Source organism: Hypomesus nipponensis, chromosome 24, assembly GCF_054491055.1.
Source record: "Hypomesus nipponensis isolate SF chromosome 24, ASM5449105v1, whole genome shotgun sequence".
Classification (NCBI taxonomy): Eukaryota; Metazoa; Chordata; class Actinopteri; order Osmeriformes; family Osmeridae; genus Hypomesus; species Hypomesus nipponensis.
This window is the reverse complement of record NC_140384.1, coordinates 9400009-9415000: the sequence shown is the minus strand read 5'-3', so window position 1 is coordinate 9415000 and position 14992 is coordinate 9400009. Positions and strand designations below refer to the sequence as shown.

Sequence of the window (14992 nt, the reverse complement as noted above, 5' to 3'; positions counted from 1 at the left end):
AGGAGGCGGGGCTACAGGAGGGGTCCTTCTTCATGAGGCGTGTCTTGTCCAGCCCGTTCTCCCTGGGAGAGGGGAGGGGCGTGCCGTGGGGGGAGGCGGGGTCCTGGGGGAGAGGGGAGGAGTCAGAGAGGAGGAGTCTGAATGATAATCAGAATCATGTCCGCCGATCTGTCAGTTGATCGATCATTCCTGTCCCCGAAAGCATGTTTTCACACACACACCTCATTGGAGACATCGACCACCAGGTTATCTTCACTCTTTTCCCCATCACTGTCCTGTAGGGACAAATATCCAGTCAGGGATACAAGAACACACACAAGTATTTACACACATTTACTAATTCACAGAGGGATAAGTATTCACTCTCACTGTCACACACACACACACTGTCTTACATAGTGGCTCGAGTCTTTGTCTTCTACTTTTCGTTTCTTGGTGTCGTTGGAGAACTCTGGTCCATTACGTCGCTTCTCCGAGTTTCTGTCTGTGAGCAGGGAGTTACTCTGGAGAGAGAGGAGGAGGAGGAGAAAGGAAGAGGAGAGAGAGAGGAGGAGAGAGAGGAGGAGGGGAGAGGAGAGAGTGGAGGAGGAGAGAGAGGAGGGAGAGAGAGGAGGAGGAGATAGAGGAGGAGAGAGATGCAAGAGAAATGTGAGGAAGTTGAAGAGACAAACTTTAAAGAATCCTAACAAAAAGACACAGACCATTTCCTGTCTCACTCCAAGTGAAGTCACAGACCACTTCCTGTTTCACTCCTTGTGAAGTCACAGACCACTTCCTGTCTCAATCCTAGTGAAGTCACAGACCACTTCCTGTTTCACTCCTTGTGAAGTCACAGACCACTTCCTGTCTCACTCCTAGTGAAGTCACAGACCACTTCCTGTTTCACTCCTAGTGAAGTTACTTAGCCAGAAAAATACATTCCCACCAGTCATCACTTCAATCCCATAACATCATCCAGCATTTATCAATCACACCCTCAGAACAGGGCCCAGCCATGTCAAATGAATGTATTTTAGACCCTTTCATCCAAGGCAAAATGCAGGCACATGTTTTACCCACTGATCTACACCCATCCCAAGTACCTTCTGTCAGCAGTTATGATGACGCTCCACAACACCCAAGGTTATGCACCCTCACTGACTTCAAGTGTGTATTTGTGTAAGGGAGGGGGGGGGGGGGGGTAGGCCTGTCAATCAAAGCCACATGTAGTGATGCTCCTGTGCAGCACTTAAGAGTGGTCAGCGTGCTGGGGGGGGGTGGAGGTTAACCACACAGTCCCTCCGGCAGCCGGCTCAGTCACAGCACAAGAGTGGCTCTACGCGCCGTGAGTACGACAAGCACACTCCACTGCAATCTCTCTACCTCTAACACACTATTTACCCTGCAAACACATGGGCCCTTACTCCCACACACACACACACACACACACAAAGCCAGAGCACTGGTACAGGCACACACACACAGCCAGGGAGAGAAGGTGGTGATTATTGTGAGTGGTTGGCCAGCTCTAATCAGTGCTCCCTCTCCTGGTTGTGACATGCTTTAATGGATGGCTAGAGGATAGTCAATACGTGTGTGTGTGTGTGTGAGTGAGAGTGTGTCCCAGGGAGCGTGTGTAATTGAGTGTGCGCATTAGCTTGTGTGTAATTGAGTGTGTGCTTCAATGTGTGTGTGTCCTTGTGAGTGTGTGTTACTTCCTCCCCCCCCCCTCCCCCAGGGCCTCCTCCCCCACCTCAACCCCCCCCCCCCTTCAGCCAACGGCTCCCATTGTGTGTGGATTAGCCCATCATGTAAGAGTCTATTATGGTCCTGTCTGTCAATGAAATGTGCATCCAGGGGCCACAGACAGCGTGAGGTCAAACCCTGTGTGGGGGGGGGGAGGAGGGAAAGGAGGAAGGATGAGGACAGGAGAGGAGAGGGTGAAGCCAAAGACCTTTCACACCCGCACATCAACCTCCTTCCCCTCCCCTCCCCCTCTCTTCACATTATGTACAGGCTTTAGAAAGCAGAGGACTGACCCGCTACACACAAGCAATTTCCCTCCCCCCTCCCAGGGTCATATGATGCACCCTCCCCCCTCCCCCTGGCAGGGGTATGAAACACAATGAGGCTCTTTTAGAGCGGGATCAAGGGAGGGAGGGAGGAAGGGAGGGAGCGGGGGGAGGGATAATCTGTTCACTGAGGTGTTAAATACACACAACAATGCAAAAGCAATGGAGGGTGGGTGGGGTGGATTGTCAGAGGGTATGCGTGTGGAGATGTGTCTGTCTGTGTGTGTGTGTGTGTGTGTGTGTGTGTGTGTGTGTGGGGGGGGGGGGTTAGGAAACTGTGCTAAAAGCTCTATTTGAAGGAGAAAGAGAGACTAACAGCTCAGAGCAGATCTAGGGCGTGACAAGGCTGTTACAGTGGATGGTCTCTCTCTCACACACACACACACACACACACACACACACACACACACACACTCGTCAACCCGAATCCTTCCTGCTATGATGTTTACATCTGAGCTAATCATTGTTCAAACACATACATACATGCAAGGGTCTCCAAACCCAGTTAGCATGGTGAGGAAGCTTACAGGGTTTTATGTAGCACACACACACACACACACACACACACGGGGAGGGGGGCTGCAGTTGTAGAAGCAGGAAGTACTTACTGTGCTGGGCTCTCGCTCTGTTGCCATAGATACGGAGACAGACAGCGTCAGGGTGTGGTCACCAGGCACAACCCCAAAAAACGACAGAAGAAGAAGAAGAGAAATTAGAGCCCTGAGACGAGAACGTGTTTCAGTAGATTTATTAACAAACCCAGCCAAGCAACCCTCTGGTCCAGTCCAGTCCGCTCCAGTCCAGTCCAGTCCAGTATAGTCTGGTACAACATAGTCCAGTCCGCTTTGGTCCAGTCCAGTCCAGTCTAGTCTGCTACAACATAGTCCAGTCCACTCTGGTCCAGTCCAGTCCAGTCTAGTCTGGTACAACATAGTCCAGTCCGCTCTGGTCCAGTCCAGTCCAGTATAGTCTGGTACAACATAGTCCAGTCCACTCTGGTCCAGTCCAGTCTGGTCCAGTCCAGTCTAGTCTGGTACAACATAGTCCAGTCCACTCTGGTCCAGTCCAGTCCAGTCTGGTACAACATAGTCCAGTCCACTCTGGTCCAGTCCAGTCCAGTCTAGTCTGGTACAACATAGTCCAGTCCACTCTGGTCCAGTCCAGTCCAGTCTGGTACAACATAGTCCAGTCCACTCTGGTCCAGTCCAGTCCAGTCTAGTCTGGTACAACATAGTCCAGTCCACTCTGGTCCAGTCCAGTCCAGTCTAGTCTGGTACAACATAGTCCAGTCCACTCTGGTCCAGTCCAGTCCAGTCTAGTCTGGTACAACATAGTCCAGTCCACTCTGGTCCAGTCCAGTCCAGTCTAGTCTGGTACAACATAGTCCAGTCCACTCTGGTCTAGTCCAGTCTGGTCCAGTCCAGTCTGGTCCAGTCTGATACAACATAGTCCAGTCCAGTCCAAATCAATCCAGTCTTGTCCAACTTAGTCCAGTGGAAAGTAGTCCAGTTCTATACATATCTACTCATGTTGGACCACTTTAGCACACTGGAAGTCATGGCTGGCCAACTTTTCTTTTTCTTTTGTTTTAGCACAGCGTTCAAAACTGACTTCCTGTGGGTCCCAGTCTAAGTGGGCGGGCCAGATATGCTCCTCCTCAGTGTGGGCGGGGCCAGGTGGAGCCCCAGTAAGAGGGGGCGTGGCTCACCTCTCAGGTGCTCCGCCTCCGCCTGGTGTTTCTTCTCCTCTTTGGCTGCCAGGTGAGCGGGAACCCCGCCCAGGGCGCCTGATAGGGCGAGCAGACTAGCCCCGCCCCCCAGCTGGGCAGGGTGGAGGCCGACGGGGTGGGGGGTGAGGGGGATGGGGGCGCCGTGTGCGTGAGACAGGTGCTGTTGCTACGGAGACAGACAAGGAGGGAAAAAGGGAGAAGTCCAATAAGTTGTCATTGATTCAGAATCAATCAGCCAATCAAATCTGTCCACAAGGAAGCCCATTAAAACACACATGGTTCGGTTCATCCTAGTAGTAACCAAAATGTGCTTATCAATACACCACTGCCAGACCCTTCCCTCACACACACACACACACCATACACACACACCTCCCTTCCTCCGAGGTCAAACACTGAACAATACTGACAGCTGGGATCACAGCCCAGACCATGGTGAGGTTTGTGGGGAGGGGGGTTGGTGTCGGGGGTGAGATGGGGGAGGATGGGGGAGGGAGGGAGGATAGCCCCAGCTGCTTCCTGCAGGGATAGGGGAGGTGGTGGGGGAGGGAAGGGGGAGGTAGTGGGGGAGGGGGGGAGGGAAGGGGGAGGTGGTGGGGGAGGTAGTGGGGGGGGGGGGGGAGGGAAGGGGGAGGTAGGGGGGGAGGGGGGAGGACTCTGGAGGATTGGGGGCGTTTAGCTGTCAGGTCTCAGTCTCTTTCACACCAAATCAGGCGCTCGTCTGAGCGTGAAATGTCTTTGTGTTCCAAAACATCATTACTGCATCTTCACACAGTAGCCGCGGGAACGGGACCCACTGATCTCCCCCAGGGGGGAGGGAGGGGGGAGGGAGTGGTGAAGGTCAAACCGCCTCTTTATATCACCTAATTGACTAACCCCCCCCCCCCCCCCCACTCCTCCTCCTCATGGAACCACAGGCAGAACTCAAACCTTATCCCCACCAGCTTCTTCCCTCTCCCCCCCCCCCTCTCTCTCTCTCTCTCTTTCTCCCCCCTCTCCGCAGATAATCCCTCCGCTGGCCCGCCAAACACGTGCACGTGCACACGCACAAGCGCTCCCACGACCCCCTGTGGGGAGCAAATGGAGGGGAAGCGAGGGGTGAGGCGAGGGGTGAGGCGAGGGGTGAGGCGAGGCGAGCCAGTTTGTCAGGAGGTGTTAGTGTTAGGGGGGTTGGTGGGGAATATGCTTCATTACACTCATTTAACACACACAAACAGGGTGAGTGACAGCATGTGGGGGGGGGGGGGTATAAACACTGGAATCCTGCAATTAAGACTCAAACTGTAACCGCCAAACTGGCTGGCTGGCCACAAACACCACCAACTCATGCCAGTTAACCCACCTCACCTCCGCCCAACTCAGCCACCCCCTTTACATACCCCAGACCTCCCTCCTCCCCCCCAACCTTTCACCCTCAACAATCCACTCCTACCACAGCTACATGCAACCATTAAGAGGAAAAAACACAATTTTACAGTTAGCCCCTTCCACAACACACACACAGCATGTTACTGATGTTACTGCAGGGAACATTCACTAACAGATTATTCTTAAACACTTATTTCATCCATCCATCCATCCTTACCCTCAGGTAACAGTGGTGGAGGAGGAGAGGAGGAGGATGAGAGGAAGAGACAGAGAGGAGGACAAATAGATGAAAATGAGAGGAGGAGAGAGAAGGAGAGCAGGAGGAAGAGAGGAGGACGCAGAGAGGAGGACAAAGAGAGGAGGAAGAGAGGAGGAGAGGGGAGAGAGGAGGAAGAGAGGAGGAGAGGGGAGAGAGGAGGAGAGAGAAGAAGGAGAGAGGAGGAATAGAAGAGGAGAGGAGGAGGAGAGGGGAGAGAGGAGGAGAGAGGAGCACTCACGCTGGGAGGTAGGCCTGGCAGGCCCCTCACCCCGATGATGGAGTTGAGTTCAGCCATGGTGACCTGCTTGGCCCTCTCCACCGCCTGGACCACCTGCTGCTGGTGCTGCAGGGGGGAAGGTTACACACACACACACACACTTAGAAATACACACACACACACTTAGAAATACACACACACACACTCTTATAAGTGTATATACACACACAGAGACAATGACAGGCGCTGGGAATAACAAGGTGTACTGATAGACTTATCAGTATGGCAGATGACACGCACACACTAGCTCCCTTGCAGACAGACACTTACCTCCTGAGAGAGGAAGGGGATGACTTGAGCACAGATGGTGTTGAGCCTCTTGGCAATCTCAGTCTGGTGGAGGACAGGGGGAGAGAGAGAGAGAGAGAGAGAGAGAGAGAGAGAGAGAGAGAGAGAGAGAGAGAGAGAGAGAGAGAGAGAGAGAGAGAGAGAGAGGAGTTAGACGGAATAGCACCATCCGACCCATCACACGCCACACATGGTTCAACATAGACCCTGAGCCCCAGATTGGCATTGCAGATGTGACACACCTTTAGACGGACACACACACGAAAACAAACACCAACATAGAAACACTCCAGGGTTGACAGACATCTTTCCTCCCCACCCCCAGCCTCTCTCCCCCTCCCACCCCCAGCCTCTCTCCCCCTCTCACCCCCAGCCTCTCTCCCCCTCCCACCCCCAGCCTCTCTCCCCCTCTCACCCCCAGTCTCTCTCCCCCTCTCACCCCCAGCCTCTCTCCCCCTCTCACCCCCAGTCTCTCTCCCCCTCTCACCCCCAGCCTCTCTCCCCCTCTCACCCCCAGCCTCTCTCCCCCTCTCACCCCCAGCCTCTCTCCCCCTCTCACCCCCAGCCTCTCTCCCCCTCTCACAGCCAGCCTCTCTCCCCCTCTCACCCCCAGCCTCTCTCCCCCTCTCACCCCCAGCCTCTCTCCCCCTCTCACCCCCAGTCTCTCTCCCCCTCTCACCCCCAGCCTCTCTCCCCCTCTCACCCTAGCCTCTCTCCCCCTTTCACCCCCAGCCTCTCTCCCCCTCTCACCCCGAGCCTCTCACCCCCAGTCTCTCTCCCCCTCTCACCCCCAGTCTCTCTCCCCATCTCACCCCCAGCCTCTCTCCCCCTCTCACCCCCAGCCTCTCTCCCCCTCTCACCCCCAGCCTCTCTCCCCCTCTCACCCCCAGTCTCTCTCCCCCTCTCACCCCCAGCCTCTCTCCCCCTCTCACCCCGAGCCTCTCTCCCCCTCTCACCCCCCCTTCTCTCTATTCCCATCAGCGCTCCGCCATAATCTCATCATTCCTAATTTCATTTGCCCGCACTCTCCGTTCCTCGGAAACGCACCCGGAGACCGGAGGTGGCCGGGATTGGCCGGGAACATGATACCCCCACAGTGGCAGCAAATCAGATGAAGCAGCTCAAGTAACATATCGGCCAATCCAGTTGATACGAGGCGGCTCAGAGTAAAAGGGGAATTAGAGGTGCTTCCAGATGCAGTAATGGAGATATACAGGCTTACGCGCACCGGACACACACACACAAAACAGAATCACAAGAAAAAGGAAACAAAGGACAAAGCGACACACACACACACACACAGAAGAAAAAAGGGGACTAAACTCCTTTATCTAGGCAACATGAGGTGAACACAGGCCCAGTCTGAGGTGAGATCTCCCCCCCTCACCTGGCCTTGCACAGCCTCACCTCACCTCCACCACCTGCAGCTAACTTGGGAACTACTTTACCCAGAATACACCTGCGGGGAGCTAAAAGGGCCGCAGCTTAGCTCCGAATAGGGCAGAGCTGGGACCAGTGGACAGCTGCGTGGGCGGGATCTGACCCTCCTTACTGGGTCACTGGAACCGAGTAAGACTGCTCTAGTCACCTTGCGTTACTCTGTGTACACACACACACACAGGAGGCTGCAAGACATCTTTTAGGCCTACTATGAGTTGGGGGTGACCGGGTCAGAGGTCACAGTCTACGACCTCTTCTCACAGGTCTTGCCAGGTGTCTGAGCCCTGAGGGGTTAATGATGGGAAACTTCCCCCGACACACACACACACACACACAATCACAAACACACACACACAGAACCATAAACACACAGACACACACTGAGCCCCCCAAGGGACCATGAAGTAGCACACTGCTCCCCAACACCAGGGAGGGGGGGGGGGAGAGAGAGAGAGAGAGAGAGAGAGAGAGAGAGAGAGAGAGAGAGAGAGACAGAAAGAATTGAAGGAAGAGCAAGCAAAGAGGTGGAGAGACAGACTCCTATAATCCTTAGTAAACCAGCCCGGCCAATCCACCTCCAATTTCCTCTTTTCTGACCAATCGATACCTGCAGTAATTACTGGTAAACGCTGGCAGGCACTGTCCTGCTCCTAAGGGAAGCGTGTGAGTGTGTAGGAGTGTGTGTGTGTGTGTGTGTGTGTGTGTGCAGTTCTGTCTCATCCTCTGCATTTCCTCGATAAAGGGCTCTGTGATCGATTCATCTGCCCTCCCCTGCTCTGCCTCCCCTAATGCAATAAAACAGGCTAGTCCCCCAGACAGCACCAATCAATCAACAGAGTAATTCATCCTGCCTCTGGGCTCGTACGGTCAGGTCTAACCAGGGAGATGGAGAGGGAGAGAACCATCGATCACTAGTGACCCCTCTCTAACACACACACACACACACACCATTTTGACGAAAACACAAGCTATACCTACAGAGACATACCTGTTTGTGCATTTCTATGTTGAGTCCGTATGACATCTCATAGTACTGTGAAGGGAAATGTTACACATATTATCATTAGATATATTATATGCATGTTTATTTAACCTCTTCAGTGACAGAGACAACACAAGCACTGCTACCAGAACCATGCCACTGCCCCAGGCTATCTCAACAGACTGGGATGTGTGTGTGTGTGTGTGTGTGTACACACCTCTCACTCTTATCGTCCCTCTGAACTTGGCCATGTGATATTATTTATACTGTTTGGACCTACCCATGTGTCTCTGTGTGTGTGTCTCTGTGTCTCTCTGTGTCTGTGTCTGTGTCTCTCTGTGTCTCTCTCTGTGTCTGTGTCTGTGTCTCTGTGTCTCTCTGTGTGTCTGTGTCTCTCTGTGTGTCTGTGTCTCTCTGTGTCTGTGTGTGTCTCTGTGTGTGTCTCTGTGTGTGTGTGTGAGTCATATTTGCTGTGGTTCCAGATGAGGAGGGCTGTGGTTCTGCCAGTCAGCTGTGTGTGGCTGGGATGGCTAAGATGGTAGAAAGGATGATGATGATGATGATGAAGATGATGAAGATACTCACCATGACATAATGTCTGTGCATCTCAGTCTTCTCACTGGCCAGCTTCTCACATTCCAGCTTCAGACTGCAGAGGAAACACACACACACACACCACACACACACACACACACACACACACACACACCACACACATTAGGAGGCTGCTTCATCCCTCCTGGTCAAGCTGTAAGCTCCAGTGAGCGTTTCGCCATAAAAGAGGAAGAACAGGAGATGTTCTGTCCAATGACAGGACCCAAAAATGTTTTGTTATGTCCCCACCCGCGCCCCACTCCCCCACCCCCCCCTAAGATTCAGCTAGGTTTCCGCCTGACTCCCCCTAACCCACAACTAAACGGTTCACAAGTCTGGCCTGCTGGAACATCAACAAGCTCCTTGGGGTTACTCACGCGTGTGGAAAGCACATATGTTTGCTTACAGTCTGAATTGTGGCGTGTGTGTCTGCTGTCATCATGTTGTCATTATGTGTACCTCACCCCCCCCCCCCCCCCCAACACACACACTCTCTTTCTCTGTCAGCCACACACAGGAAAACAAAGAGTGATTTATGAAAATCTGAACCCACATGCCACCCTTCAGTTCAAACACCACCAGAGTGCCCAGACCCACCACAGTCACTCACAAGGTGACAGCCTGGCTTCCAGTGCATGTGTGTTTGTGTGTGTTAGAGAGAATGTATGAGGGAGGGAGAGAGGGGAAACGAGAGAGAGCGAGAGAGGGTGGTGTGTGTAAAAAGCAATGTATTCACCTGTGGTACTGGGCCTGGAGAAACTGGAACTCCTCTTTGATGCGGTCCAGTGACTCTGGGATGGTAAATTTAAACGGCTGTCCGGGGACCTGAGGCGTCTGTCAACACAAAAACCCCGACACGACAGGAAAAACACTCAAAACCTGCTCTTCGGCCGTGTCGCGTTCAACTCCTAACAAACTATGGTTTCAAGAAAGTGATTAGCGCTGAATTAGATCAAGTCGTTGCCTAACGACAGAACATGCTGGACGCTCTGCTGCCAAGTAAGTTCTGCGCTATGCTTAGGCTACTCCAATTAAACTGAGTGCATCATGATAAACTCATTACAAGAGCGCCACAGGCTGTATGACAGGGCTGTAAGCCCAAGACAAACAAAGGACCTTCCCCCGACGCCTTGGCGACCCGCCATCCCGTAGGAACAGCAGGCAGCGTGGCCCAAAGTGACCGATGGGCAAACGGTTCGATAATAACAAATAAGAGGGTATATTCAACCTACGTTTCTCATGACCAAGCTTACCGGGTGCCGACCCTGGGGAAACATCGTCCTCTCTTGCTCCGTCGATGCCCGCTTCCTGACTGATCTATCTGGGAATCAAATAGCCAAGTGACCGGCCAGGGGCTGCTCTAGACGATGATAAACCCATCCATCCTCGCTCGTTCTCAGTTCAACGGCCGTTAATGCCACACAACGTCCCTCGCCCTTCCGAGATCTCTAATCGACTGATGGCGCGATACAATCTCAGTTCCCGTCTCTGCGCTCGAGCCAGCATACAACCGTAAATCAACCAGAAAAAAACACGGGAAGCAGATAATTAGACGAGGAAAACCCAAAACAGGTGAAAAAGAGAATCCCACTAAAGCTTTCCTCGGGAATATACTACAGGACGGGCACGGTACGATCCACGTAGCTAAATCCCGAATAGAGCGCTATAAACTCCAGTTGAAGAAGTTGCCACTCCACCACAACGCGGTCGGCGAAGAAACAGGAACAAATCCACAGATGTTAATTGCGATGAAGAGTTCCCCCTTAACTGCCGCCGTAGCTTGAGGAAATTACTATTTTGCGTAGTATCCGACGAAATGCTGATTCGAAGTCAAACGGGGATAAGGAGAGCAGACCATTAAAGATGTTTGTCAATGGAAAAATCGAGTTAGTTTTGATAATAACAACCGCCTCTTCAGCGCAAAAGCAGCGTCAAGCCTCGCTCTACCTCTATGGCAACTTTCTCACGCGGTTTCACACTCTCCCAGCTAACCAAAAAGAGACCCGCCCCAGAAAACGTGCATCAGCCAATAGAAATTGCCTTTCCACGTGGGCTAATGATGAAAGATGTGAAATCAACCAATGGATTTCCTTTTGACGACCTCAACCATGTCGATCAAATTGAGCCACGCAGGCGGCAGCCAATCCAAGCGTTGGAGGCGCTTAGCTCGCTGTCGAACACAAGGCGGCTAGTGTGCTGTAGAGTGACAGATCTAAGCTGTCAATCAAAGTAACGTGGTTTCGTTGTGGAGCCTTAAAGACACACACGTACATACATACACATTCAGGCACACACACATTCACACACACACAGAATGGTGCACTGAACCATCCTTTCAAGGGGGCCATGTAAAACCAACTTTCCAACTCTTTGTCTGATTTTATTTAACTTTATTATGCAAACAACAATGCACGATTAGACTAATGACTACCACAACAAGCATCCCAGTGGAACTGCTGTGGTCTCTGTAGTTTATCACTGCATCGTGGTACGAGTGAAGTACTGTCGTAGACGAGGCGTGTGTGTGTGTGCACGGACGTGCTTAGGGCGAGCCCTGAGCGACCCCTGAACTTTGACCTCTCCCGCTGACCCCTGTCTGATCCGCTCCATCTGACAGCCTCATGTGATCTGGAGGCTTCTAGTCTTCTCCACTCCACTCCTCTCCACTCTCCTCTTGTCTTCTCCCCTCCACTCCTCTCCCCTCTCCCCTCCTAGTCCTGTCCCTATGGGACTAGGGTTATTCTAGAGTCAAGGTTAGGACCGGGGATAGCGTCATGGCTAAGACCAGGGCTCTTGTAGTGGTTATGATTAGGGTCAGGCCTGGGGTTATGATTACGGTTAGGGTCAGGCTTAGGGCTGAGGGTTAGGGCTAACCCACCTTGTGAGCTATCCTGGGAGAGTGTTTGTTAACCAGAGACAAGGAGCTGAGTACTGAGTAGATTACCATTAGAGGATTGAGAGTTCTAGGTACACTCTAATAGCCTGTTAAAGCTTTACATCTCCTGAGAACATACAGGTCTGTGGTACACTGCAGCAGTCCCAGGTACACTGCAGCAGTCCCAGGTACACTGCAGCAGTCCCAGGTACACTGCAGCAGTCCCAGGTACACTGCAGCAGTCCCAGGTACACTGCAGCAGTCCCAGGTACACTGCAGCAGTCCCAGGTACACTGCAGCAGTCCCAGGTGCACTGCAGCAGTCCCAGGTACACTGCAGCAGTCCCAGGTGCACTGCAGCAGTCCCAGGTACACTGCAGCAGTCCCAGGTACACTGCAGCAGTCCCAGGTACACTGCAGCAGTCCCAGGTACACTGCAGCAGTCCCAGGTACACTGTTATGGCACATTTAAAGCCTGACCCGTCCATGGAGAGGACGGTGAGTTTCATAGGAACAGCGTAGCTGTTTGGCTGTCTGGAACCCAGAGAGTAAGCTGTTCAAATGTTCACATTCAACATGACTTAAGTGTTTGGGTTTGGCTATCAAATGTCTTTTAAGGATAAGATACATTTCAAAACATAGCTTTCTTACTTGTTATAGTGTATGTGTCTATGACTAGAAATACCTAAAATTACATGACTGTTATTTAATTAATTACATTCATCATTAGGAACCCCAGATTGTGCTCTTAGTCGAACAGAATAAATTATACAATTTGGTATGGCTGCAAAGTTACAATCCCCAAACAATAGATGACATAAATGAAGTTCTGGGTCATATATATATATATATATCCTTTGTATAAAGGAGCATGAGGTCATGTGCTGTATGTATGTATATATAGATGAGGTTAGGTTACTTAGGATACCAGGTGAATCTTTCATGGCTTGTTTTGGTATAAGTATAAGTGTCAATAGACACATGATCTCAGAATCACCACATTTCTTTAACAAAACACCCCCCTCCCTTCCCCCCCACCTCACTGTCCCCTCTCCTCCATCTCTCTATATCTCCCAGGGTCTCTCTCATTTGTGTGGAGTGGTGCTGGTGATGCACATCATTAGTCCCTGCTTTGAATGGCACATAGAGCCGGCCAATGAGCCTCATTTGGTTTGCAAATCTCCATGTCTTTCAAATTCTTTTTTTTGTGTGTGTGTGTGGACAAACAAATGACAATTTTTTTTCTTCTTACAGTGTATGGGTGCATGGAGGTTGGTGGGTGGTGGTTGAGGTGGGGTTGGGGGGTTTGGGGGGAGGTAGAAAGGAGAAGTGGCTGTTTGTGGTCACCAGGTCAGTCCTGCTCGACGCCATGGAAGAGGCTCTCACTGCTAATGGCTGTGCAAGCAACATTGTGTGGGAGGCCAAATGGAGTGATCCCACTCACCAAACACTTCACCAGAGCGGAGCAGGGAGGATGTGTGTGCTTGTGTAGACTAGTGTGTGTGTGTGTGTGTGTAAGTGTGTGTGTGTGTGTATCATTCTGGGACTGGTGGCCTTGAGGTGTGTCAACAGGTGTTATTTGCATGAGGGTTCCAGTAGAGGTGATCCATGGAGTTTTGTTTGGTTAGCCCTCTGCACTATCTCTTTATGGACCTCCAAGGGCAGAATTTAACTACAACCATAATCTCCTCTCTCTCTTCTTCCTTTCCCTCTCTTTTACCTCTCCTCCTCTCCTCCCATCCTCTCCTCTCTCCCCCTCTCCTCTCCTCTCTCCCCTCCTCCTCCCCTCCCCTCCCCTCCTCTCCTCTCTCCCCCTCTCCTCTCCTCTTCTCTTCTCCTCTCTCCTCCTCTCCCCTCCTCTCCTCTCCTCCTCTCCTCTCCCCTCCTCTCCTCTAGCCCTCCTCTCCCCTCTTCTCCTTTTCCTGGTGTTTAGATAGGAAGGAAAACAGAAACCCAAACAGAAAGCATGTGGGGGATGCAAACCAGACAATGTGGAAATGACAGTGTGTGTGTATACCATACGCATGTGCGTGTATATGTGTGTTTGTGCCGGCATGGTTTCCTCTAAGTGTGTGTGTGTGTGTGCGCCCCTCCTTTCTAAGCCTGACCTCTGAACCAACATAAACCCAGTCTTTATCAGGGCCAGCTGGGCTCAGAACCACTTCAAAGGGAACATGTGGAGCTGCTTTAGTTCTGATTCGGATATCAGACCCATATGAGCCTCCCTCATGTGGCCCACACAGAGGAGACAGTCTCAGGAGAGATCTGCATGTTAAACGTGTGTGTGCATGTGTGTCTGTGTGTGTGTGTGTGTGTGTGTGCGAGCACCAGCGTGTGTGAGTGTGTCTGTGTGTGTGTGTGTGTGTGTGTGCGAGAAGGTGGTAGTAATGGATGCTATGTTTCCTACATGTGTAACTTCACACAACTCTTAATCTGAAGCAGATGTCACTTTAGCGAAGAGTTGCTTAGCAGGCTAGACAAACACACACTCACACATACACACACACAGTGATTTGATGTGTCTGCTCAACAGTTTAACCCTGAGTTGATCGTTGATACAGCTCAGGGACTTGTCACACCGTTCCATTGCTTCTACAACAACAGCTTCAGTCGAGTGTGCTGTTGTGAGTAGATGCAGTTGCACACATGAGGCTGATGGAGCTGTTTGGAGAGCTGGCTAATTTAATACTATCTACAGACTCGCGCTCGTCCAGCTCGACAGCTAGCCCTGTGTCGTGTGATTGCAAACTGAGTGGTCAGTGTTGACGGACCCTTGTGTGTGTGTGTGTGTGTGTGTGTGTGTGTGTGTGTGTGTGCTCATGTAGATTGTATGCACTGTATGTTTGTGGGACTTTGTGTTTTTATGGTTGACATTTGCATGCCTGTGTGAGTGTGATTTGAATGTGGTTTGTGAGAACATTTACAGCGACTAGAGGTGTGTGTGTGTGACCACTCCTCAGCTGACTAACTAATCCAGGAGACAGGCTTAGACAGCGAGACTCCCCCAGTCCTATAAGTAACCTCTAATTCAGTTAAACCAAGACTGAGCTCAACGCACATCAAGGAGGAGGATAAAGATAGATTCAGTACTAGGACACACATTCAAAATCCTTCCCAGTCTAGAGATTCG

The 14992-nt window shown here is 51.7% G+C and overlaps 1 protein-coding gene across 4 annotated transcripts in view; it reads right to left on the bottom strand.

The window, feature by feature from the left end:
* Nucleotides 1–10961, bottom strand: part of LOC146233138 (transducin-like enhancer protein 1) — an 18463-nt gene extending 7502 nt beyond the window's left edge. For 2 of the 4 annotated variants that reach the window (XM_084690313.1, XM_084690314.1), the window contains exons 1-11: nt 10221–10961; nt 9725–9822; nt 8980–9043; nt 8401–8445; nt 5955–6017; nt 5646–5750; nt 3760–3946; nt 2660–2676; nt 396–503; nt 222–275; nt 1–103 (exon numbers count right to left, since the gene is read on the bottom strand). The exon at nt 1–103 is cut by the window's left edge and continues 50 nt beyond it. In XM_084690313.1, the coding sequence (XP_084546439.1) occupies nt 1–103; nt 222–275; nt 396–503; nt 2660–2676; nt 3760–3946; nt 5646–5750; nt 5955–6017; nt 8401–8445; nt 8980–9043; nt 9725–9822; nt 10221–10265 (889 nt within the window). In that variant the 5' untranslated portion in view covers nt 10266–10961. The remainder of the gene's footprint in view (nt 104–221; nt 276–395; nt 504–2659; nt 2677–3759; nt 3947–5645; nt 5751–5954; nt 6018–8400; nt 8446–8979; nt 9044–9724; nt 9823–10220) is intronic. The other 2 variants (XM_084690315.1, XM_084690316.1) reach the window with 1 other exon arrangement.
* Nucleotides 10962–14992: the final 4031 nt, after the last annotated feature.